This window comes from Desmodus rotundus, chromosome 1 (assembly GCF_022682495.2).
Source record: "Desmodus rotundus isolate HL8 chromosome 1, HLdesRot8A.1, whole genome shotgun sequence".
Taxonomy (NCBI): Eukaryota; Metazoa; Chordata; class Mammalia; order Chiroptera; family Phyllostomidae; genus Desmodus; species Desmodus rotundus.
Genome location: NC_071387.1, coordinates 19,424,675 through 19,451,163, shown reverse-complemented (window position 1 = coordinate 19,451,163; position 26,489 = coordinate 19,424,675). Strand labels below are relative to the sequence as shown.

Here is a 26,489-nt window from a genome sequence, read left to right as displayed (position 1 = left end):
CAGCATCCCTACAGTTGTACGGGGAGACAGCCACGCTCACTAAGACCCTGAAAGAACAAATATGTGCTAAGCAAGCCTTTAGAATTCCAGCTTCTTCCCAGTTTTGAGAGTTTGAGAGAGATGTCATTTATCTCTGCTTTTAGTCAGCGTGGGGCGGTGGCAGCCTCGCAGCCACCAAAGCCCAAAACACTGACAGAAAAAAGCTCACTGATCCCCAATCTAGACAACCCTCATTATTCAAGCATCTGAACTGAAAACACCAGATCAGGTAAACTAAGTTAACCAGGAGATTTTAATCTCCCTAGACTAGCCCGGTTTAAAACTATTATTTCCTACAGCTTAGGAAAATACATAGGAAATAAATAAATAGGAAAGAAAAATGTGCACACAGAGCTCATGTCAACAGAGTGCTTTTCGTGACAAGGAGAGGACGAACCGCCACCACCTACCTCCTTTGTCTTCAGTGGTATATCTCCAAGGTAGACCTTGTACATCTTATTAACGATGGCGGGGTTATTCCAGTCAATCAAGCTACAGAAGGTTTCAACACAACTTGTTAATTTTCTTTCTCTCACTTCAATGATTTCAAAAAATCACAGCCCCAGTATTTGTTACCAAAGGAAATAGTTAAAAACACACAAATGAAATGCACAACTGACATTACAAAAGAGAAGGAAAGGGATTAACTTCCATCAGTTAGTTTTTAAACAAAAAAGTCACTTATCCCACCAAGACTCAACAGATCACTGGACCCCAGGGCCCCGTGTGGTCCCACACAGGAACACAGCGAGCTCTGCGCGCAGGGCCAGCGCCCTGGAGCGGCTCCAGCTCAGCACAGCTGCTCCACACGGGGCCCAAGAGCCCTGGCACATGACTCAGTTAATCACTAGGAAATTCACTCACTTGGAAATTCGAAAGTGATAAGGAGGGTGACAAAAAAATTTTACCCATTAAGGGCACAACCCTAGGAAGCTCACAGCCATCACATTTTCCTAATATGATGCCACTGTAATTGCCAGCATCCCTCTTCCTTATCTACCAGCACACACATGCAGTTTTAGCATCTAAACCTAGAGAGCATCCACTCACGCTGCGAGCGGTCACTAAGACAAATTCCTCCTTGGGCCCCACAATACGGTGAATTAGCATGTCATGTGACTGGTGGCTGGCACCCACCCTCTGCAGCAGCACCCCACCCAGTCATCTTATAAGCCTAGCAACAATTAATGCAACCCCGCCTTTCACTCAGCAAGATTTAACCCCCGTCTTCTCTGCCTTTTGATATTGGTTCTGCTTTCAAGGTGTGCTCTCTCTGTGCCAACACAAATCATTCTGCTGCTGACTGTTTCTAATCCATCTCTTCTGTAACAGCCTGTTAATCTGCCTCCTTTTAGCGCAGCCACAATTTCACTGTCTTCACAGTCATTCTCCACTACAGCTTAGTTACTGTTCACCGACAGCTTTCCTCAGCTGCTTGCTACTAACTAATCCTCAGGCTCCACCACCGCTTCCCTCCCAGAAATATTGCAGTTTTAGAGGTTTTTGACAAAACACTTTAGTAAAACAAAGTAGAAACTTAAAACTTAATAGTGGTTAACCATTAGTGATCATTCTCACTGTTCCTTCTGCTTTTCCTCTTGCCATCTTTCTAGTTGTAGTTTTCTGAATTACATTTTGTTGTAAAAATTCAAAAACAACATAGAAAATAAAATTCCTTACAATCTGCACCACGTCCTTCTCTATTCCCTTTTCGGAAACCACTAACTTTGCTGTATATCTTTTTCTGGACTCCTTTCCTATGCATATAAAATAGGTGGGTAGGAATAAATAGATTTTTAAAAATAGGTCAATAGATGCGTCAGTTGAAGAGATACTCTGGAATTCTTATTCAATGAAATGGGATAATATCTGTATATTGTTCTCAACTTACTTTTTACCTCTTAACAATGTCATATTATTTTATGGGAAAACGCAAACACTTAACAGAACCAAAACTAACACTTAAGCACCACATTTGTATTTACGAAAATCCAATCCACTATATGGTGCAACGAATGGAGCCACTTCAAACACAGTGAGAAGTTTTAAAGGAAATTATTTGGATACTTCAAAACCAAATAAATCCCTCAAAAGGGATACCAAAAAAATACAGTTATAAGGAGCATGAAGGAATTTTAGACTTGGGCAGGGGGGAGGGAATGTTAAGTACATTCTAGTCCAACTTTCTTATTTTTCCAAGGCCTGGCAAGATTAAGCGAGTCTTCCTAATTCAGAGAATCACAAGAGGCACGACCAGAATCAACTCCACGACAAACACACTGCTCCTGAATGCTGCACTTCGCATGCCCGTCAGTGGCAGGCCATTCCCACCACCACACACACACATGGTTAGCTCATGTTTCAACACTCAAACTACAGGCACAGTGAGGTTAATTTCCTTATACTGTTGCACCTCCTTGTATCCGTTTCTTAGGAAAGAGAAACCTACAATATATGGAACCTTTACAAAGCATTATTACCTTATCAGCATTCAACTGTCTTTAATTTTTTGTTATTCCTCAACCTTTCCACATCATTTTTTAAAATCAGTACACATAACATTTTGTAATCTGATTTATTAACGTGCCATTACTTGGAGGCAATTTACATGTTGCTTTATTACTTTTATAATTATTTTGGCAATTATATAACATTCCATATAGATACACACAGCTAACTTACTTAACTATTCCCCTATTGTGAAAATTTGATTTTTCCATTTTCTCACTATTAGAGGAATATAATGAGCAAATTTATAATATTTTTCTAAGTATAATCGTTTTCTTCTTTTAATTTCTTAAGATACATTCCCACAAGATTTAGATAAAAGATTATAAAGATTTTTATGATTCATTACTTACTGCAAACTGCTTTCCAAAAATTATTTCAAACAACAATGCAAATCAACAAGGTATAAGAATAGTACTTCCAAAAGGAACTTAAAAGGGCTTATCAACCATTACACGATTTTATTTACCACTGGGTACAAACTGGTATACCACTGTTTTATTTTGCATCGATGGGATTTCTTATACATAGTATTTCCTATGAACCTATTTACTACTTGTATTTCCTCCTATGTGAATTAACATCTTTTCAGCGTCTCTTTTCATGGGATCTGAGTTACACTGCACTAGCCATAATACCTACATATCCTTTACAAAAACCATCTCAAATGGTTTGAGGCAGAAGAAAATAAAAAATGGTAACTATTTAACAAAAATGACATTTTTCTTAACATCAGTTCTTTAAGTTCATTTACCTAGCCTAAGGTCTGACTTCTTACAGGAACATCCTAACCCCTGCCAGTTTTAAACTGTTCCTCCAAACAGCATTTCTTCTTTTTGCTTACACAGAACTCTGCTCTTAAGCAAGCTGTCCTCATTACAAATTAAGTATACGTCATAATCTCATAAACTGAATGTTTCATTACATAAGACCCTGAAAGAACAAATATGTGCTAAGCAAGCCTTTAGAATTCCAGCTTCTTCCCAGTTTTGAGAGTTTGAGAGAGATGTCATTTACCTCTGCTTGCTTTTCAATTCCAGGTCCGCGGCCGTCGCCACACTGTGGCGTGTGTCACTAGAAGCAATCACCAGGTGGAGAACAGCTTCAAGTTCAGGCACCTGTTCGGCTTCAATGAACTTAACTATACCCAATTTGCACTGTGGATAAATGAAGGGAAGGAGAAACGCTGATCAGAGAAACAAAGGCCACCAACCAAAAATACTGTTTAACATATCAGTACGGCCATAAACCAAGGACTAATAGTAACAAGAGTAGCAGCTCCTATTTACACTTACAACGTGCCAGGGACTATACTAAGGCATACAGAGTCATGATTTCATTTAATCCTCACAATCTATGAGGTGTTTTTTGTTGTTGTTTTTGTTTTTTGATTTAATCCTTATTGTATTTTTTTCTATTACCATTTAGTCCCCTATACCCCTCTCCCTCTCAGCAATCACCACACTGTTGTCCATGTCCATGAGTCCTTTGTCCCTTCTGCTCTATCCCTCTACCCTCTAACCTCCCTGCCCCCCATTAGCTGTCATCAGCTCTCCATCTATGAATCTGTCCCCATTTGCCTTGTTAGTTCAGTTTGTTCATTAGACTCCACATATGAGTGAAATCCCATGGTATCTGTCTTTTTCTGACTGGCATAATGTTCTCCAGGTCCATCCATACTGTCACAAAGGGTATATGAGGTATTATCATACCCATTTTTCTGATAAGGAAAGTGAGGCAAGGCTTAAGATATTAAGACATGTAGTTAGCAAGTGATGAAGGCAGGATTCAAACCCAAGTCTCTAACACTCCAAGACAATGTCCTCCACAGCCTTCCTACTCAGGATACACAGCCTCTCTAGAATGACAAAACCTTGAACTGATGTCCAAATGTGGAGCCTCCACGTAAGAATGGTGATATATTAGAAATAAAGTACTTCACGGTTTATGACAGTTCATAAGGAACTAAACTCAATATTCTTTGGAGTTCCACTCATTGTTAAAATACTAATTCTTGCCCTCAATATTCTTACATACCGAAAACAATCTGATTTGCAAGTATCTCATCAAATAGCACTCGATGTAATTAAATAGCTAAAATGAAACCCAGACTAAAGAGAGATGCTGCTTGGAACTTCATGCAATGTAAAGTAGCTATGAATTGTACTAAAAACAACTCTAAAATAAATATACCTGGGTGGTAAACCTTATATTTACCTTAAGAAATCAGTTACATAATAGTTATTATGTATATGAACTAGAATTGATAGTTTAAAATTAGTAAATGACAAAGGATACAATTTGAAAAGGTATACAAACATCATAAAAATGCCTGCCTTCCCTCCTGTTCAACACAACTTATTTGTAGGAAGAGTTACAACAGAAACAACTCAAATATTTACTTAAGCAATAAAAAAAGGGCAGATACGGAAGTCAAGTACACAAAGATATAAAGAAAAAAAATGTTCAAAGAAAACGGAAAACAATACTACTGTCTGTCAATAGAAGGCTATGTGGTTTACATATAATCAAATTGCATACAGACATTAAAAGGGATGATATTTTTTTAAAAACTTGATATACTGTTAATTTTAAAAAGTAAACTAAAAACGTGCATTACATGATATGTAAAAATATAGGATCTGGCAGAAGGAAGGCCCGCTTGAGTGTGGTTAACAGGGTAATAATATGGGTGTAGTAATTTCTAGTTTTCCTTTGAACATTTCACCTAACATGTCACATGGTGTGCTTGAGTGTGATGTTGTTATGTCACTCAATGACAGGCTTCGATGTTGTAGTAAGAGATTTTGTAATAAACAGGGGGCATTATGGGTGCCGGACCCCGCACACAGAATACAACTGTCTTTGTGAGCACACACACGTTCAGCACAGGCTGTAGGTGGATGACAAACTAGGGTGGCGAGATTCCAGGTCATTTCTAACTTCTCTTTACGATGTTCTGGACTAAGTGAGTCTACACTGTTGTTAACTTTATCAAAATAATAGCTGTTTATCTGGAAGGAAAAATGTAAAACAAAAAAGATTTAAAAACTAGAGGAAAACAGCTTTCATCCCTGAAGCTAAACTGTTCCTCTCAACACTAGATTATGAAATTGACCAAAGGCACACAGAGACCCTTAGAAATGAGCAAATATTGACCAACAGCAAATTACAATTTAATGTTAACAACTGTTCTCCAGCACATACAGCTTTAGCCTTCAGACAAACCGGAATTCAGAGCCTAGTCCCAGAAATGAGACCGTGGCACATTTCAAAACCTTTTACAAAACGGAAGTCAACATTTCTAGACTCACTGGGTTGCTGTGAGGATTAAATGAGAAAGTGAATTCAAAGTACTCATCAGTATAGTCCACACTCAATAAAGAGTAGCTTCTGTTACTGGTTACCTTCTTTCTTACGTCATGGATTAAGGAGAAAAAAAATCTATAAAACATGAAGAAGTGAATCTAATTGCACACAGCCCTTGCTGAACAAATCATTCTATAAATTTGTGAGGGGTAAGAATGTCCCACTTGCCCTTTCCCTTCTCCTTGGAACACGGTTTTGACCAGTGATCACTCACATCCCCAAAAAGAAAACGACCCAATCACTTAGCCTGCCATGGAGAGACAAAGGAAGGAGCGGAGGACTAACCCATGTTGCTTGAATTCCAAACCAATTACACACTGATCTCATCTGTTCCTCCCTGAGATGCCTGGTGACACAGACACAGGGAGGCACCTTCTCTGTCGAGTACCAGTCTTTTTAAAAAGCTGCTCAGAGAACATCTGTGTCCTGTTTAAATCCAAAATAACATTCTTAATGGTAATTTTTTAATTCCCAGGAAGAAATATAAAAGGGAGTCATGCTTTCCCCCACACTGTTGCTTGTGAGCACAGGAGCTCCTCACTTTACACAAAATGTACAGCTCCAAAAATGCTGAATAATGTAGGATAAATTACATTTAACTGCACCAAAGCAGCCAAATAATTGTTAAACCCACAACTTAAAACTAAAATTTAAAAAAGCTAAATATACTCAATTTATAAGTGTGCTGTATTTCACACTTGAAATGTAATCAACATTAGAAGAAGCGAAAGCACTTCCCCCCGCTCCCTGTCCCTGGGGCTTGAACAAGTAACTGGCATGGCAGAGAGAACAGATCACATCAACTGCTCCTTTCAAACGTATGTCATTAGAGAGCCTGTGTACGCTGCACTTATGTCACACAGGCTCTCATGGACGGCAGAGGGGCGCGTGTACAGGGTTAGGTTGCATTACAAACAAGCAGTGTGTGATACCTGTTCCAACTGTTCAGGTGTCCATGGGTTATCACCAATAACTCGTTTAGCTGCATAAAAGCTCATTCCTGGGGGAGGCTGTGGTATTCCAGAACTTCCCCCACTATTTGAAGAAGAACCCTGTGCTGAAGATGAATTTTGGCGACTCTGGGATTCATTTAACACATATCTGGAAAGGAAATAGAAATGTATTTTCTATTAAAACATATACAAACATATGCATATATAATACATTCAATTATACACATTCCTCACACAGAATTTTTCTGGATGAATAAACACTTAAAAGTAGAATTGCATCACAAAAGAAAAATTTTAAAGGTATTTAAAACAGGTGTTTACATCTTCAGTAAATTAAACGTAAGAGTCCATCTGCTCAACCTGGTTACAAATGAACTGTAATACTTACCAACAATAAATGCAAGTACTTTGCTCCTTCTCAATCTATAAACTATTGTTCTAAGAGTCACTATGAACCCACTGCATTCCGAGTCTTTAACTGACTAATACAGAAAAATGTTTGTTGAGTACGGAGCAGGCAGGGGGGAGGATAAAAAAACTATTGCTCTATGCTCAAAGCAGAGAATATTTTTAGAGTCATTCCTATTTCTAAGTTGCAATTCACTTTCAATTCTCCTTGAACTCCTTATGTCCCTGTGTTATAAAACTTACTAATACCACTTAGCTCACAAGCACATAATGTTCCTAAAATAAAAGACTCAAAGACGAAAAAAAAGAGAATTAGCTTCTCCCACTGTAAGTTCAAAGGCCTTCACAGCTTTTAATTATTTAATTTATCATTCTACTTCATTGTTAGTTTACACAGATTAAAAATAAGAATTCTGGTCAATTCTTTTTGATCCAATCAAACTAGTATTCCTACACAATAGAAATTTCTATATTAATATTAACTCGAGTTCCTTCAAATTCTAGAAGTATATGCTGACAAATTATCAGACTGGATATAAAAATAAAATACCCATTATAATAAAAATTAAAGAAAACATTCAAATCCTGATGGCATAGTAAATTATACCACATTACTTATATATATATTCATTCAACTCCTAAATTCATCTTTAAAAAGAAAAGAAACCTGCTAAGGAATCACTTTATTTTTATACAAACAAGGCAAATTCTTGCTGGTAGGGGCAACTGAGGAATCACTGATTTCAGTACATTGTGTGACTAAGTTAAATCTGGATTTCAAAGTGTATTTACCAAAGCCATCACCGCCTGGCAGATCTGGCAGCCTCCTGATTTAACAAGTATAAAGGAGGTACTCACTGATTTCTAAGTTACAGCAAGACCAGTGGCAGTAAGTAAATCCAGCAATAATTACGGGACCGCTACCACTGTACAAAACATCACCCTAAACACAGGACAGAGGAACACAAGGAGGTGTAAGACCGAGAGTCTCTGCCATCTGGAGCAGGTGAGACAATAACATCACATCATCTGACGTGTCATCACACGACATAAGAAATGATATGACAGAGGTAGCGGAAATAAACAGGTGGAGGTTACAGGAAATGTCTCGAGGTCCAGAAACAAAGCCATCAAGCCAGAGAGGCAGGAGAAGAGCACACTGGAGAGGAAAGAGGCCACACGGCGTGAACTCTCGGGTCCAGGCTGAGAGACGGATGAATGACTGGGAGTCCCGCATGCCAACCTTAAAGTATTTGAGAAAAACATCTCTGGCAGCAGGACAACTGAGGAAATAAGTAGGCTGGAAGGTCACAACAGGACCAGAGCTAGATAAAACAGGTCTTGTTCTAGGAGCTCCCAGTGTATTAGGGAAGACAGACATGTCAACAACACAATAAAAACACCAAGTGGCAATACGTACAGATGGGTGATTAATGGTACAGCTAGTTGACATCTGAGCTACTTGGAGATGCTTTTTTCAAAGTGGGTTTTAGCTACTGTTTCTTTCAGTATTTCTTTCTTTCTTTGATGGGGGAAGCATTCTAATCAGAGGAAACTGTATCCTCTTAAAACATAGAAAAGCAAGGACACGTAAGAGTGCATGAATACATGAGTACATGTATGACTAAAAACTACAGCCCATGGATTTTAAGGCATGACCTGATGAGACCTGTGTTTTAAAAATCAGGAAACCCTACAGCAGTGCAGAGTTTCAGAGAAGAAAGTGGGGAGAAAGTGGCGACAACAGTTGAAAAGAGCCAATATAGAGGGCCGCAAGGGGGACTGGCTCCAGGACATGTCAAGGGGAGGGGAGGAGGCACTGTGGACCCACTGGTAGCGACAAGCAGGAGAAAAGCTGGAGGCGACTTACAATTGTACGCCTAGGCGGCTATGGGAATCGCCGTAGTCTATCACAGAATCCCCACAGTGAGAAAGAGGAGGAGCGATTTTTGTGGGGAAAAGCTGCTATGAGCTTGGACAGGTTGAGTCTGAAATCACGACAGCAACTCTCTACCTATAAGGTCAGTAATAAGCAGTGGGGCTGGAGGTCAGAAGCGGTCAGGGCCGCAGCAGAAAGTCTGAGACTCATCCATTTTCAAGGGAAAGTTGAATCATTTAAAATAGTACTTAACTCCACACAGTTAAAAGCAGTCATGAACACAGTTGTTTTGTTTGGTTTTCATTTCTTCGACTTACCCGTAAGGCATCAGAAGGACATCTAGCATGAAGTCCAAAAGCAGCTGCACAGTCTTTGGTTTCTCAGCAAGATTAAATGGAGAAGCTGATTTTGATGATTCAACAGGGTATTTCATGTGAAAAAGGGTTGGTATTAAAAGATGCATTAAGCTGAAAAAACAATTACATTTATTGCAACTACTTAAAAAACACAGCTTTTATACATGAAATAATAGACAAAACAAAAATCACATAACAAAAAGTGGCAATTATAGCAAGGGCCACTCATTTTCAATACCACTAACTTATAAAGTCCTAATCTAGGGACGGGCCTAGATTTCCTTCTTGTTGAAATTTCAGTATATTGAGTGATAACTGGCATTTAGCCCATCTGGCTCCTCACCAGAAACACCAGAAAAAAATGTACATAATATGGCTTCAGTTTTAATATTTGTCAGCACAAGAGATTTTATATTAAACCTTAAGTAAAATTCAACTTAAAACATGTCCTTTCAATAAAATTTTTTTCTTTCTAGTTAATTAAATAAAGCTACACTAAAGCTAAAGAAATTAACAATCAATCATGTTAATATTTGAAATACAAGATTAAAACTTCCACTATGAATTTAAGTAACACAGCTTCAATAATTCCATCTCTCACAACACCTTTTGCTACTCTCAAACCATAAAAACGATTTCAAACAATGCTTGTTAATGTTTATCAATTTCATTCGTAAATATCTGTTACAGTCTCTCTTTATAAAATGCATATACTCTAAAAAGGTGAGCTGAAACCATTATTTAACTCCGTCTCTTCTCCACCACTTCTTGTGGATGCTCACCACCACACAGCGACGACACAGGACCCTGGCTGAGCCTAGACGTGCAGGGCGTTATCTAAACCTTTCCACTCCTCCAGTCCCCATATGAATATAAACAAGTGATCTGTGCCTTAAGAAAGCTGCTCTGAAACAAGACAGACATGCTTCGATAAAAAGTATTTTATAACTCTCATTTTTGCAATCACAAAAAGTTAGCTGCTTCAAAATCATTGACAAAAATGCACTTAGATTGAGAAAAATGATGTTAACTCTGCACATTCTTCAAAAGGCTCACATGAAGAAATTTTGTAGTAGTATTAACAAGGCGATATGTTGAGCTGAGGTGACGGAAAATTGGATTACTTGTCGATGGAAAGAGCTCAAACGAAACCGAAGGCGTGGCCCTAATGCTGACCGGCGGCGGTTACCCCCCCGCAGCTGGGAAGGAAGGGGACTGAGGGAAGCATACCTGTCCTGCTGCGGCTGAGGCTTCCCTTCCATCGCGGTGAGAAGCGTGGGGGCCAGTTCACACTGTTTCTCCACTGGTAGGCGAGGGTAGCCCATCTTAACATAAATTATAGTAAAGTTCTAAGGCAATGAGAGAGAAGCAAGTGAGTGAAGGAAATACTCCCGGATTTCAACATCAACATGATGACTGATAACTTAGGGAGTCATAACAAATAAATCGCGTCCTCCTTCCATATGTTATCCCATGTTTATTACAGTTTAACCAACTATTATACTTCAGAATGAATCCCAGCCCCATTTCTTCAAAATGCTTGCTTTAGGATGGGCTTCATGTGAGGGAGCAACACCTAACCCAAAGCATTCATGTATACATGTATCAAAGTATCACACTGTGTATTTTAAATATATACCATTTTATTTGTTAATCATGCCTCAATAAAGCTGGGAGGGAAATACTCATATATGCAATTACTTTCACTGAAAAGAACAGAGTCATCACTTGCTCTAAACCTACACACTGCACATTAGCATCCGATCTCCCCAGTCTGTCGCACTAACCCTTTCAGCTAAGAAGAGACTACATGTTAAATCCTAGGCTGCCCCTTCCCAACGGCTCTGTTACTGAAACCACCTCAGTACATGGCAGCACTCTGGTTCCTCACTCCAGGAACTGGCCGACGGATGACGGACCAAGGGGGGCCGAGTGCTGCCAGTGTGTCTGCATCACTATGATCTCTGCGAGTACCTCATTTTAAGCAAACTCATCAATGCATATCTGGCTTTATACGTAACATAAAAATCTGCTTTTTAGAAAGATTCTTCACTTTAGAACGTACTTCATAAGGTTATCCCTTTCTTTTGTTATTATTATTATTTTTAATCCTCACTACAGGATACGTTTATTGATTTCAGAGAGAATGAGAGGGAGAGACAGGGAGAGATGTATCTACGTATCTACGTGAGAGAGAGACATTGACTGGTTGCCTCCGATACGTGCGGCAACCAGGGATCGAACCTGCAACCTTTTGGTTGTACAGGACGACACTCCAACTGAGACACCTCCTTTTTGTTAATTTTACTTTTCAATTACAGTGTACATTTAAGACTACTTTGTATTAGTTTGAGGTGTACGGCGTAGTGGTTAGACAATTATACACTTTACAAAGTTGTCCCCCTAATATTTCATGTACCCACCTACCTCTTACAATATGACTGACAATATTTTGTAACTGCCAATCTGTAGTTCTAAACCCCGTCAATAAGGTTATCCCTTTCCTTCAAAGCCATTCCACTTGGCAACTTTACTGGCACACAATGTGTTTCCTATGAGTTTAAATATCTGCAACGGAGGTCTCTGTCCACAGCAGGCACAGCCAAGACGTCTGGACCAGCAGGTGGCTCCAAAGGCCTGAAATCCCAATGTGAGATAAGACCGCAGAGATTCTGCCTCCATGCTAGAAACTACAAGCACCAGGAAAACAACATCAGCTGTCCTCACACAACATTGTTTTATATTTAATTTTCATGAAGACAATAATTCAAGAGGAACATTTCATACCAGCTTCAGTTTAATCCATTTTTTAAAGGATACCTTTCTAAATATACTATAGATATCAGAAATGCCAATGTTTTTAAACTTCAGCCTTCCCTTTTCTTCTTCTATTATGCTTTATTCATGCCCATGCTACATAACCCTTCTCTTCTCTCTATTCATATTGGTCTCATATAATCTTTTACTAAGAATCATTCTTTTAAAGATCAAAGTATCTGGCAAGTCATTTCACCAACATTCCTTTGCCCAGGGCAGGCACCCCAAGCACGAACCTGTCCCTACCGTTTCCTTAACAGTAACAGTTCCTCTGGATCAGTACTCAGCGGTTAAACAGCATGTCACTTAAAGAAAAACGCCTCCTGCTTCATTTAGGAAGAGCCCACAGCCAAATTCTAAGTTGCCAATAGACTGACGACATCTGATAAACGTTATGGAAGAAAACTACTCTAAGTCGGAAAATATTCCAAGATTAACACTCACTGTGACGAAGGAAACGGCAGCGGGATCCTGGTATTGAACCAACAGCGTCTCTATTGGGAGCTGTATTTTGGGGCGGCTTTTTATACGCTTGTTCAGGTGGACCAACAGTTCCATTACCTAAAATACAGAGAAATATGAACTGAAACCACTGATCATAACTCATTTCTCAGGCATCACTTATCTGAGAATTACAAAACCAATTCATTTCTCAGACAGTCCTTACTTTGATAAATAAGGCTACTTTGTTTTCTTTAAAAAAGTGAATTTTTCATCCCAGAAAGGGAGTATACAATATTCCCCAAGAATCCGTGTACCAGAATTCCACTAGTGAATTTGTTTCTACAATGCCCTTCAGGTAATCGAAGCTGAGCCAGGCCTCCACTGAGGCACGGTCCCCCGGAAGACCTGCGAACAAATGAGTGGCACGCACCAGGTGTGGACGGAGTGTTTATGTCTCCCCGAAAGTCGTACGTTGGAGCCTAAACCCCAGTGTGGTGATGAGGGGATGTAATTAGGTTTGGATGAGATCGTGGGGATGGAGCCTCTGTGATGGGGTTGGTGGCCTTTCAAGGGGATAAAGAAATCAGAATTCTCTCTCCCTCTGCTATGTGAGGAGACAGCAAGAAGGCCGCCTTCTGTCAACCATGACGGGTTTATGCACAAAGAACCCAACTGTGCTGACTCCCTGATCTCAGACGTCCATCCTCCAGAATTGTGGGAAATAGGTATTTGTTGTTTAAGTCACCCAGCCTATGGTACTTTGTTACAGCAGCCCACACTAAGACGCACCATGAATACTACAAAAAAAGAGAAAGGTACAACAGGTTTCCAGAAGAGCAAGTATCTGGCAGATCAAGGGCTTCAGAGGAGGAGGACAAGAACACCGAGTCCTGACGATCAGACAGATGTCCAAGCACAGAATCAGTTATGAGGAGGCAGGGGGCTGAAAACAACACTGCGCACTGCATCCGATGGGAACACAGGGCGGGAAGTGATAAAAGCAGGGCCCAAATGATAAGAGGTCCTGGGCAAAATGCTGAGGAATTTTTACTTTTTTCTGAAGATCATCTGATTCTACTAAAGAGCTTTAAGTAATAACAAGTTTCCTCTCCTGTAAGTGGGAAAGACAGTAGAACTAGAGGTCAATTCCCACAGGTGGAAAGAAACATACAGGGGCTTATGTCAAATGGTCCCAATCTCACTATAAAAGTGAGATTAACTTGCTAAACGGGGAGCTCTGAAAAACCTGTGCACAGCATTTTGCATTCCTTCCCTCATCTGATTCTCACAACAACCAGAGATGTGACATTGTCACTCCCATTCTACAGGTGAGGAAGCAGAGGCTCGGGGAAGAAGAAACTTATCCAAGGATACTGAGCCAACAAGTGGCATAGTCAAGAATTGACTCCAAGGTCCATGTATTTAGCCTTTTCAAACACTGACAGCTGAGTTCAATGTATCTAAACTAAAGTGTCTGTCTGTGTGAAAGATCCTTAGGACCACTGATACCTTCCGGAGACCTGGACACTTGCATTACCATGCATACTTCTTCCAAACTTCCTACGTGGTCCAGACCTATGGACAGAGCTGATGACAGGGAAGAGAACCACGAGGAGCCAAACCAGAGGAAGGAGCCCTCTCCCAACAATCGCAGTCACCTGCATGGATCCCTGGGCAGACTCCATGAGTCTGGAAAATCATTACTGACGGTGACAGAAAGCCCTGTGCATCTACATGCTTTCTTCCTAACAACATTTTGTTATTTTAAATGGATTAACTACTTAATTTTCTTCTGCCAATTTTGTCACCTTAAACATTTATTTCATAATTTGGTTATCCACTGTCCAGAATCCTCTATAAGGCCACAAAAATCAAGAAATCAGCTGAGCCAGTACTGGCTAAAGAGATAACAGGTAACTTCTACAGCAAGCCTACAGAACTACCATCCTCGGGTGTGTATTATGTTGGCCACAGCAGTTCTCCTTAGTATTCATTCATTTGTATTGATTAATAACTTTTAATTAAAGCATAGCATATAGCTAAAGTACACAACTGAGAATATGTGGTTCAATAAATTTTCACAAAACAAACACACCAAGGTAAACACCAGAACCACAAAAGCCCTGCACCCCCTGATCGCTAACCACTATGCTGATTCTTAGCACCATTTTTAAATGGGACAAAGTAGTTTCACAGTTGTTCATATGGAAAATAATCCAGCCGTGACCAATGTGGCTCAGGTGGTTGGGCGTCGTCCCACAAAGTGAAAGGTCACCGGTTCAATTCCTGGTCAGGTCACATGCCTGGGTTGCCAGTATGGTCCCTGGTTGGTCAAGGAGCTTATGAGAAGCAACCAATCAATGTTTCTCTCCTTCTCTTTCTCCCTCCCTTGCCCTCTCTCTAAAAATAAATAAATAAAATCCTTTTTTAAGAGAAAATAACACAATAATTAATAAATAATACAAGACTAAACTCTTGTGTTTTGTGTGCTCACAATGTAAACCTACTTTTGCCCCATCCTGAATATAAACGGAACATACGGGATGCACTCACGTGTCTGAATACTTTTCACTCTGTACTATATTTGAGATTCATCCATGTTATTGCTCATATCAGTAGTTCAATTTCATTGCTCTAGCAGAAAAACACTACAATTTATCTATTCTCCTGCTGACTGCCATTAGATTCTTTCTGGTTTGGGCTATTATGAATGATGCTGCTACGAACATTCTTGCACGTGCCTTTTGGTGAAAATGTACACATTTCTGTTGTATACTGACTGAGGGCTAAAAATGAGTGGTCATGGAGCATGCATACGATAAACTTCAGGATATCCCCAACAATTTTCCAAAGTGGTCACAGTATTTGCACTCCTACCAACAGTCTCTGAGATCTCCAGTTGCTCCACAGTCTTGTCAGTACTGGCTACAGTCAGTCGTTACGTTTTAGCTATTCCAATGTGTCTCAATGTACAAAGTCAGCTGTAATGCAGAATTCTAGTAACACACTTCATTTTCCTTAAAATAGGAGATATACTCGAACGATATATCAGTAGAAATCTAAAATTTCTATTTCTCTTTAACTCAATTTATCCACAAATTCCCAGCTACCTTATAGGATATCCTGCTTAAATCGAATATATATTATGAAATTAGACCCAAAAATGACATGTCAATGCAAATTGATGAGTCAATGCAAATTAATTCTTAATTTCACTGATTCCAAAATCTCACATGTTCAAATTATTTATACATGGCCTCTCAAATCACTGCCCACTGGAATCCCTGTTTCCTTGCCCCAGTGCCTGCCCCCTTACCACTCTCCCTCTCGGGCACTGGGTGCATCACGCTGGCCTTCTTCACCTCCCTGCAGGCTTCACACTGTTTCAGCTCAGCGCCTCTGCACAGTGCCACCTTTGTCATTAACGGTCTCCCTCACCTCTCTGCCTGGTTACTTCCTACACACACACACACACATACACACACACACAGGTCTCCCTTATGCCCCAAATATATCATTCATAGAATCCTGTTCCATCTTAGCATTTATTAGTTTATAACTAGACACTATATGCCTGATTGTTTAGTTCCAGTCGACCAAGCTAGATCTTCCTTTCACTCGCTAACATACCCCCAGCACCTGCCATATAGAACTCAGCAAATATCTGCCAAATGAATGACAAAACTGATGAGGCTAAATACATAAGCACAAACCAACTGCGTAGGGCCTTTTATACCTTGCTATTCTGAAGGTGACAGAAGGCCATAGAAGGGTTTTAAATAGAATAGTGACATTATCAAATACATATTTATCTCAGCAAAGCCCTATTAACAACAGGCATAGCAAATATATAACAAGGACGCCCTATTCCTTCCTGCAAACATAACAGACATTCTTAAAGATACTCTTTCTCCAATGAACCCAAAGCAGGATGGATCTCAGAATCCCTAAGGGCAGCCCTCCAGGACACCTTTGCCAATCAATCAGAGCAGCACAGGGGACGAAACTTGATGACGGCTCAAAGGCCCGAAGGGCCAGTGTGACCGGAAGACTAATGAACTATTTAAAAGTAAAGGGGGCAGATGTTCCATGAAAACATCTAGGTTAAAAAAGACAATCCTGATGTGATAGCTATGCAACTTTTGGTAACAGAACTTTATAGAATCTTAAAACAGGAGCTATACAACTTCTTGCTTTCAAAAAATTTTATTTTGCTTTTTTTTAAATCCTCACCCAGGGACATTTTTCTCATTGCTTTTAGAGAGAGAGGAAGGGGAAAGAGAAAGCAAAACACCGATGGGCGAGAGAAACATCAACTGGCTGGCTCTCACACATGCTCCGACAGGGGATCGAACCCACAACCTACCTATGTGCTCTGACCGGGATTTGAACCCGCTCTTTGGCGTATGCGACAACGCTCCGAGGAACCGAGCAACACCAGCCAGCGCTTATTTTGCTTACTTTTAGTTAAGGTTATATTCACAGTCGGCCAGTTATTAAAGGATGTATTTGCCCCATGACACCCCGACCTTCCTACTGGAATCAAAGGCACAGATTTTAGAGGAAGCCCCCACACCTTCCAGCACAGCTGTCTCACTTACATCCTCTGGCACTGATGCCGCGGGTACACAGCCGGCGCTACATGCAGCTGTGCTAAGCACACGAAAGCTACTTTTAAATCATGTAAGCCGGTCCTAGACTTACTCTCCATTTTGAAAGGCCGTAACACAAACCTAGATTTCAATAACGGGAAGAGAAAATTTGCTTCATGGTATATATCCACTTATTCACCATTTAACTCCCCCAACCGTCCCAACATGCTTACCTTTTTGCGTACTCCTTCTTGGGTGCTAGACAGTTTGAGCAAAACAGGAGGAAGGAACTTAGATATAATGTTCTGTAACTGTTCATCTGTTTCAGCATGGCCAAGTCGTAAGAAGACCCGTTCAAGCTGATCTGTAATGTAAAAAGAAGAAAAAAGGCGAATTCAGCACATCAAACACAACCAAGACTAACCGTCGTTATGGCCTAACCCTTTCCCCCGCACTGCAGATGCTTCCGGCAGAACTTGAACCCCTCCGGCCTTCTAGGCAGATGATTTTGACACAGCTATGGAACAGCACTGTAAAGGGTTACTAGCTAATTATACTGAAATTGTAACAAAATTCTCTCCTACTTACAAAGTTATTCCCTTTTCCTGAAGGGATTTCGATACTAGAAAGGATACAAAATGTTTGAAGAAATCTTCTAAACCTATCTAGCACAGCGAGCCTGGAGAACTTTAATCAGACACCAGGGATAATACTTATTGGTGATAACATCTTTTTTCCCCACAATTCACACCGTTTTAATGTAAATACTATAAAATACATACAATAAAAAATAAAGAATGGTATAAGGTGTGAACTGTGGGAAAAGTCTACTTTAGAAAGTAAAAACCCTCCTCCCTACCCTCCAGCATTCCAGTGTCTCGACTATAAACAAGTTTCTTTAAAATACTGTGATTTAATATTCTAGCGAGTCACAAGGCTTTGTTCCTTCTCTACTGGTTTTACATACTGCAGAGATATAGTAAAATATTAAGCCTCACTAATGTTGTAGAAAAGAATTGAAACTTTTATAATAAAATAGAGTTAACAATGGATTGCCAAAAGCCCATTTTCTTCACATTTAATATTTATTCTTCTTCATTGCTAGCTCACACACATACATGCAACCCCTACTGATCACTTAAAATTTTAGTCTTATCTTGCAAGTAGTAGCATATATATAATTAAAGTCAGTAAACATATAGCGATTGAGTACAAACAAGGGCCACAAGGTACTGGGTTGAAATGTAAGTATCTACCAACAGGCTGATTAAGCCAGTTGTTATATTTGATAGCAAGAAAAAAAAATCAACCAGTTTCTGTTTATAGCTGTGATTAAGCAAAGGCTGGGTTTCTTTCTGTCAGCTTCAGAGACGAGGGATTCTGAATGTTTTTGGTTTTATTTTTTTATAGCAGGAAACTGGATAAGTTTCCAAGAACACAGTACTAGAGCCCCTTCAATCAGAAATTCGCCAAAACTCAAAATAATATCACCCAGTAATAATTACTTCTTAGTAATAGTACTAAGAAGGATCAGGCTAGAAGCAACTATGCAAACACAAAAGGCTGAGCCAGCCATTCTTCAAGATGCTGCTTCTACCTTTACCTGAACTATGTAAAGAAATACAGAGAGGCTAACAGCTGTCAGTGGCATACAGAATGCTACTTTTACCTAGTCCTTGACAGGTGACCTTTCTTAAGCACACAGGACCCTGCTTGCACACAGCATGTGGACTGCCACATGCCCCAGGGTGGGTGTTACTCCTTCTCGGCTGGCACGGAGGAGACCAGCCCCTGTGCCACTGCCATCAGTGCCACACAGAAGTAACCTTGTCAGTGGGGTCGAGGGCGGGCTGGTATAATAAAGTAACGCTGGCGGCCACGATGCAGGATTTGTTTGGGGGGGGGGAGCAAAAGCAGTGATCTTATCAATTTCACAATTATTAAGGTAAAGAAAAAGGTCCAGTGAACTCTGTACTCAGTTCAATGTTCCTCGTAGCCTAAGGCTTTTTACTGATTAATCAACCTATTCCTAGGAAGACTAATGGCCAAAGAAGAGTACAATTACTTTGTACTCTTGTAAAATAATTGTAAAATAATAATTGTAAAATATTGTAAAATAATAATATCTGGACCCTTCCATATATTTTCCCCTAATCTCTGGACAAACCACTGCAGTCCCAAAAATGAAGCCTCCTATCCCGAAATCCACTGCTCCTGTCCCACAGGGCTGTCTTGGCAAATGTTCTGGGAAAAGTGGGAAGCCCACAGCCAAGGTGGCAGCAGCAGTAAGTGTACTGTTCATTACACAAAAGCAGGAGGTGGCTGGAATGCACTCTGACTCTAGACTAATTCCGAAGACTTTCTCGAGGCTTTCCAGACAGGCGCTCTGGCACAGCAAGTTCTTCTGGTATGTTTGATAGAACAGCTCTGCCCCACAGGTAATTACAGCGAGGTGTTCCAGGAAGGCGAATGAAGACACCGTGGTCACAGTGGTCACGGGGAAACCATTAGGAAACCAAAGTCAATGAAGAATCGAGCCCTGTAGGTATGTGAGGAAGAAAGAATGCCGGTGCTGTGCGGAAATGCTCAGGCGCCCTCGGCACAGGACAGGACACCGAGCACCGGCCAGCACAAGCCCTGGGCAACCTCCAGCATGCTGCTGTCACTGTGGCTACTGGCAAAGCTTCCCTCCTCTGCTTTTGAGACATCCTGTCTTCCTCCCATGCTCTGGCTGGTCTTGGCCACATAAAGAAGCGCAGATTGGTCACTCATTAACAACTGTTCAGGCTGTGTGATAGTGAGAATTCGTGTTTTTGTGCACACTTGAAATTGTCCATCAGATTTTTAAAGTGTATATATCTCTCCTGAGGGAGTCCTGAGCAATGACCTAGTAGCAACAAGCACACCCAACACCCAGATCTCGGTAGAAGAACCAGACTCCTCGAAATGATGGCGGGTCCCACAGCTGAGACAGAGAAGAGCAGAGAACACAATGATCCTGACGTATCTTGTGGTGCCAGAAAGAAAACAGGGCCTGGGGCATATCAAAGGGATACATGAATCACCCCGGAAGTTCTCCATTATGGCCAAAGCTAGAAAAATTTGAAGAACAAAATAAATAACATAGTATTGGATTATAGCGCAAATTATTAGGGAAAAAAACCCTACATGCGTCATTACTGATATAAATGATTAAATACATTGTGGAAAAGAGACAAATCCTTCTTACAGAATTCCAACAGATACTTCCCTCTACAGGAGGTAGAATTTAATTCCTGCCTGCACCTCTTCCTTCAGAGCAGGCTAGATCTAGTGACTTGCTTGCCGAGAACAGAGTAGGAAAAGAGGAAAATAACTCTACAGTGGAGAAACCCGACAAAGACCACCTTAGAGAAGTGACGCACATTTCCAACAGTGACGTCATGTGGATATTGTGGTCCCTGCGCGGTGTGACAAGAGGTGCACTTCACCTCTGTGTGAACCTTCACCTGTCCAAAACCCACAGCCCCCACCCCATCATGAGTAAAACAACAGAAAAAGCCAGACAGCGAATATGCAACAAGAAACCTGGTCAGTACTGCTCACACACGACTTTCCAGATCATGGAAAATAATGAAACACTCAGAAACTGTCAGAGACCAGAGGAGACGGGGCAGACACCACTGCCAAATGCACTGGGGTGCCCTGGGCTGCATCCTAGGGCAAGAAGAGAACATTAATGGGGGAGAAAAACGAGTGAAATCGAAATACAATCTCAAGTGCAGCTTTTAAAATTCTTAATAAAGGAAGAAAGACTAAGAAAGAAAGGGAGAGAAGGTGAGTGGGCTGACTCTGTGCGATCATCAGACCAAATGACTCTCTTTGTTCTCAGGAACCGTGAATTCAATCCGCCACGTGTGGGACAGTTACAGGGAAGGAGGCTCTGCTGTAGGGCCTCACAGATCATAGATAGCAGGAATTGCCTGCAGATGTCAGCTAGAGAAACTGTGCAAAAATTGTTCTGTGGAAGAAGGCAAAAGTTGAATTCTTCATAGCAAACTGATTTAGAGAATCTCGACCAAAGGCTTAAAAATCCCAGTGATATCTGATCCCTTTCATTTGTCATAAAATCATTGGGGTGCTATCAATTTCACAACTATGTATCGCCAGCATAGTGCCTAACGCTTTCCACTCTCCCTCACTGGAAAGAAAAACGTAACACCCTAAACGCTACATAGTTACACAATGGGAACCTGGGTAAGCCAGAAACGGCACCAGAGTCGGGTGGGGCCCGTGTAAACAGCCTGGGCAGGGCTGAGGGACAGCCAAAGCCCTCTGTGCCCTCTGAGGAGGACCAGTGTAGCACTGGGACGGCATTTTCCTAAATACACACATACTTTAAATAAAAGATAATCGATCACGTTCAAACTTTATGAAAAGCAATGTAAATAAATGAAGATATAAACAACTACTAAATTTTTCAGCCAGTCAAAAGTTAGCAAAATAAAGAGCAGAGATTTAGCAACACTATGATTCCTAAATCCTGTTATTAGAGGAATACAAAGAATTGGTATACTGTGCCTCTTAAAAATGGCAACCCAAATTAGGCCTAGATCCCCAAAAGCATCTACTCGGAAACAAGGCATGGAGCCAAAACTTCTGAACACACAAAAGGAATCTGAGAGTCAGGCTCACGGTCCACAAAGGCTGCGGTTTTGGCTGTAGGAATGCGGACGGTCCCGGTCAGCACAAACGGCAGTCAGGGGCCAGGAGCGAGTTCCATCCTCTCCACAACTATGATGTCTTATTCTAACTCGTATCAAATTAGTTTCATTCATGAGAAAATTTAAAACACTACCCCTCTGATAATCACTGTTAAATGTGGGGAATATATTCTGAACTACTACTTTTTCCTATTCGTACACAAACGTTACTGTAACCTAAAAACTGGAATGTGGCACATACTGTTTTACAGTTTCTTTGATTGTTTGTTTAGTTAACACAAATCCTTTACTGAAAACCCCTGGAACAATACCTGTGTCAGATCATTCAGATTTTTGAATGCTGTTTATCTCAACCCCTTTCACCCCGTGGGTTCTAAGGCGGTACCCCTGATCAAATACGTTCATATTTTTTCAATAAAACATAAGGATGCTCATACTAAGGGGGATCATCAAAGATTATAAAGAACTTCATATGCATTCAGGTTAGGTTTTAATACCAAATAAATCACACTAAAAAATGCTTGGATATACAGAAAAGCTTAAATATCTTTCCATAGCACTTCATAAAGATCTGGTTGATCTTGTATGCAACTCTGTCTATAGAAGTAGCATAATTTATTTAGCTCACCCTCTCTTATTTTACCAGTTTCACAGTTCTATAAACACTCCAAATAACATTCTTATCCTCATGTATGTGTGCACTTGTATAGGTTTCTGTAAGCTAAAACCCTGAAATGGAACTGCTAAGTCAAAGGGCAGGCGTATTGTGAAGTTCAGTAGATTTGGGGAAAATGCCCCTCAAAAAGATCGTGCTAATTTACACCACCAGCAGTATGTGCAAGCGCCAATTTCCCTCTGCGCACTCCTACACTGTGTAATCAAACTAAGTAATCAGTCTGTACAGACTGTAAGTAATCAGTGCTAGGTAAATGTGACAGACGAAAGAGGTAACTCACTTGTTTTCCTTTGTATCTATTTTATTACTGAGGTAAAGTATCTTTTCGAATATTTGTTGGTTATTCGAAATGTCTTCGTCAGCAAACTACTCATTATTCCTTTGAGTCACTGACTTATAAAAAGCTTTTATACAGGGTGGAGCAAAAGTAGGTTTACAGTTGTTCATATGGAAAATAATACAATAATTAATAATACAAGAATAAACTCTGTATTTCATGTACTCACAACGGTGAATCTACTTCTGCCCCACCCCCTGGCGTGTATTGGAAAAATCTCCTCCTTTTCTCTCATCCATTACAAATACTTTTTTTTCCTAGTATGCCTTTTGATTTTATAGTACTTTCTTTTCATATCTTATGAAAACTTATTTTCATGTTTTTTTTAATTTTTATTGTTATTCAAGTACAGTTGTATGCCTTTTCTCCCCATCCCTCCACCCCACCCCAACTGAACCCACCTCCCTCCCCCACCTCCACCCTCCCCCTTGGTTTTGTCCATGTGTCCTTTATAGTAGTTCCTGTAATCCCCCTTCCCACTGTCCCCCCCCCCCCGCTATTGTTAGATTGTTCTCAACTTCAATGTCTCTGGTTATTCATATGTTTTTAAAATAAAAAATTTACCATTCCTTCCCTCTATGGCTTCTGAGTTTCTAGTCATGCTTTAAAATGCCAACACTCCAAGATTACAAAAAATACTATATTCTGCAGAAAGAAGTTCACACAGCAGGCCTAAGACTGCTACCCTTAGCAGCCTCTGCTTGCACGGCTGGCCCTTGGATGGCACCTGGGAACCTGGATTTCAGGAGGGTTCCCACCATTTCCAGAACTGATGAGAGTGACTCACTGTGTCCAAACTGTACAAACAATGTGGCTTATGCTGAACACCTGCTTTCCTTCTGGGAATCTGGAAGCTGGTACACGTTAGGCAGACAGTGCCAACGTGACCAACACCAAACAAAAACCCTCAGCGCCGAGTCTCTGGGGAGTATCGCTGGTAGGCAGCCTTTCTCACGCGCTGTCACAGCCCACCGCTAGAGGAGTTAACAAGCCTGTCCTGTGTGACTCCACTGGGAGAGGACACTTGGAAGCTGGCACCTGGTTTCCTCCAGACTTCGCCCCCTGTGCCTTTCCCTTTGCTGATTTTGCTTTGTATCCTTTCCCTGTAACAAACAAGTGCTGGCCAGGTCCTGTGAATCCTCCTAGCAAATCACAGAACCTGGGTGGCCTGGGGGACCTCTGACACACGTTTACCTATGTTTTCTTCTGACTCTTATAGTTTTGCTTTCTGCATTCAAGCCTTCATTATTATTGATCTGAGAGAGACAGAGAGAAACACTGATTGGTTGTCCCGCTGATGTATGTGCTCACTGGTTGACACTTGTATGAGCCCTGACCTGGGACCAGAGCCGCAACCTCGGTGCGCAGGACAACGCTCTCACCAACGGAGCTCCTACACATGCCCTTCCACCTGGCAATGCTACCCTGGGGAACATACTCCAGAGCAGCGCCACTCACAGTAACAATGTTTGTAACAGCAGGGATACAATGTTTGTCACCAGTCAGCAAAGAAATAAGGAATAATTCTTCCTTCACTGAGGAAGTCTTACTCGGATAAGAATGTTAAGTAAGTTCACAAGGGTCGCTGATTTACATTCTGCCCTAAGTTCCCTGTTTACAAGTAGTAACTCTTCAGTCCTCAGACCACACTTCACGGGTCACAGTCTCTTCCAAGGGAGAGACAAGCAAGCAAGACCTGTAAGAAACTGCTCACAGCCACAGGTCAGTAAAAGCAAAAAAAGAGAAACAATCTAAAAGTCAGTCAATGGGAAAATGGATAAAAAACTGAGGCAGGGTCATATAAGGAGGGACCCCCAAAAAAGGTATTTATAAAAAACTGCGTATTTATTCTTACATGTTTAAACTTCAGTCACCTTCAAAGTGCTCTCCATCTGATGCAACACACCTATTGAGATATTTTTTCCACTGCTCAAAACAGTTTTTGAACTTGTCGATGTTGATGCCTTTTAGTGCTTCTGCCAGTTTTTTGTTCCACCTCTTCCACATCAGCAAAACGTTTCCCTTCGAGCCCTGGACGGTGTGGCTCACTGGATTGAGTGCTGGCCTGTGAACTGAAAGGTTGCCAGTTGGATTCCCAGTCAGGGCACGTGCCTGGGTTGCCAGCCTGGTCCCCAATAGGGAGCGTATAAGAGGCAACAGAGCAATGTTTCTCTGGCACATCAATGTTTCTCTCCCACTCTTTCCTCCTCCCTTCCCCTCTCTCTAAATTAAATAAACAAAATCTTTTTTAAAAAGTCACATGACCAACATGCGCAATATCTAAAACAGTGAGAGCAAACAAAGAAAGTTACAGAAGGAGATGATTCCTCGTATGTAAAGTTTTCAAATGCAGTATGTGTGTATTGCATATGATCTACACATCACAGGAACAACGACTTCTGGGCAAGAAGGGAAAAGGGAAGGAAGAAAAGAAAAATTTGTAAGGAGTAGCAGGGAGCTTGAATTGTATCTGTAATGTTTATTTCTTACAAATAAATAATAGATCTAAGGCTTATGTCAAAAAATGTAAAGATCTGTCAAAGATGTGTGGGACGTACGTACTAAGATCACTCCTCTATACTTTTCTTCATACTTGAAATATGTCATTATTTTAAAACGAATATACATATATATAATAATTTCATGACACAACTATATAAAAAAGGGAAAGAAAATACATCAGCACTTTTTCTTCTTTATACTGTCATACACTCTTTGAATATTCTTCAATAAAAATATATGCTTTGGAAAAATAATACATGAGCAAGTATTTTTAAAGGTCTGCTTGTCCGAAGCCACGTTTGCTTGAAGCCATGTTTCAAAGATAAGGAAATAAATTTAAGTCACAGAATTTTAAAGCCTGAAAGGAACCTTAAAGAATATAGAAGAGCAAAAAGAACATTTACTGGTGGAATGCAAAATGGCACAGCCACTTTGGAAGACAGTTTGGAGGTTTATTACAAAATTACATTCTCTTACCATACAATCCATTAATCACACTCCTTGGTATTTACCCAAAGGAGCCGAAAACTTACATGCACACAAAGACCTGTACATGGATATTTATAGCAGCTTTCTTCACAATTGCTAACAGCTGGACGCAACCAAGATGTCCTTCAGTAGGTGAGTGGATAACTTGGCGCATGACATCAGAATGTTATTCAGCGCCACAAAGAAATGAACGATCAAGCCATGAAAACACGCGGAAGAATCTTACAGACGTATTCCTACGTGAAAGACGCCCACGTGAAAAGGCTACATACTGTCCGTACGCCTGCGACTACCTGACACTCTGGAAAAGGCACAGCTACGGAGACAATTAAAAGACCAGTGGCTGCCAGAGCTTGGGAGGAGGGAGGCGTGAAAAGCAGGACTTGCGGGGCAGTGAAACACTGCATATGATATAAC

At 40.7% G+C, this 26,489-nt stretch overlaps 1 protein-coding gene and 1 pseudogene across 4 annotated transcripts in view; both read right to left on the bottom strand.

The window, feature by feature from the left end:
- The window catches only part of ECPAS (Ecm29 proteasome adaptor and scaffold), a 95,979-nt gene that overhangs the window by 55,575 nt on the left and 13,915 nt on the right, over positions 1 to 26,489 (bottom strand). For all 4 annotated transcript variants that reach the window (XM_024560277.3, XM_071221237.1, XM_053921839.1 and 1 more), the window contains exons 2-8: positions 17,599 to 17,729; positions 12,774 to 12,890; positions 10,743 to 10,861; positions 9,474 to 9,623; positions 6,849 to 7,017; positions 3,565 to 3,704; positions 450 to 531 (exon numbers count right to left, since the gene is read on the bottom strand). In XM_024560277.3, the coding sequence (XP_024416045.2) occupies positions 450 to 531; positions 3,565 to 3,704; positions 6,849 to 7,017; positions 9,474 to 9,623; positions 10,743 to 10,861; positions 12,774 to 12,890; positions 17,599 to 17,729 (908 nt within the window). The remainder of the gene's footprint in view (positions 1 to 449; positions 532 to 3,564; positions 3,705 to 6,848; positions 7,018 to 9,473; positions 9,624 to 10,742; positions 10,862 to 12,773; positions 12,891 to 17,598; positions 17,730 to 26,489) is intronic.
- On the bottom strand, positions 18,500 to 20,073 carry LOC112304593 (phosphatidylinositol-glycan biosynthesis class W protein-like; annotated as a pseudogene).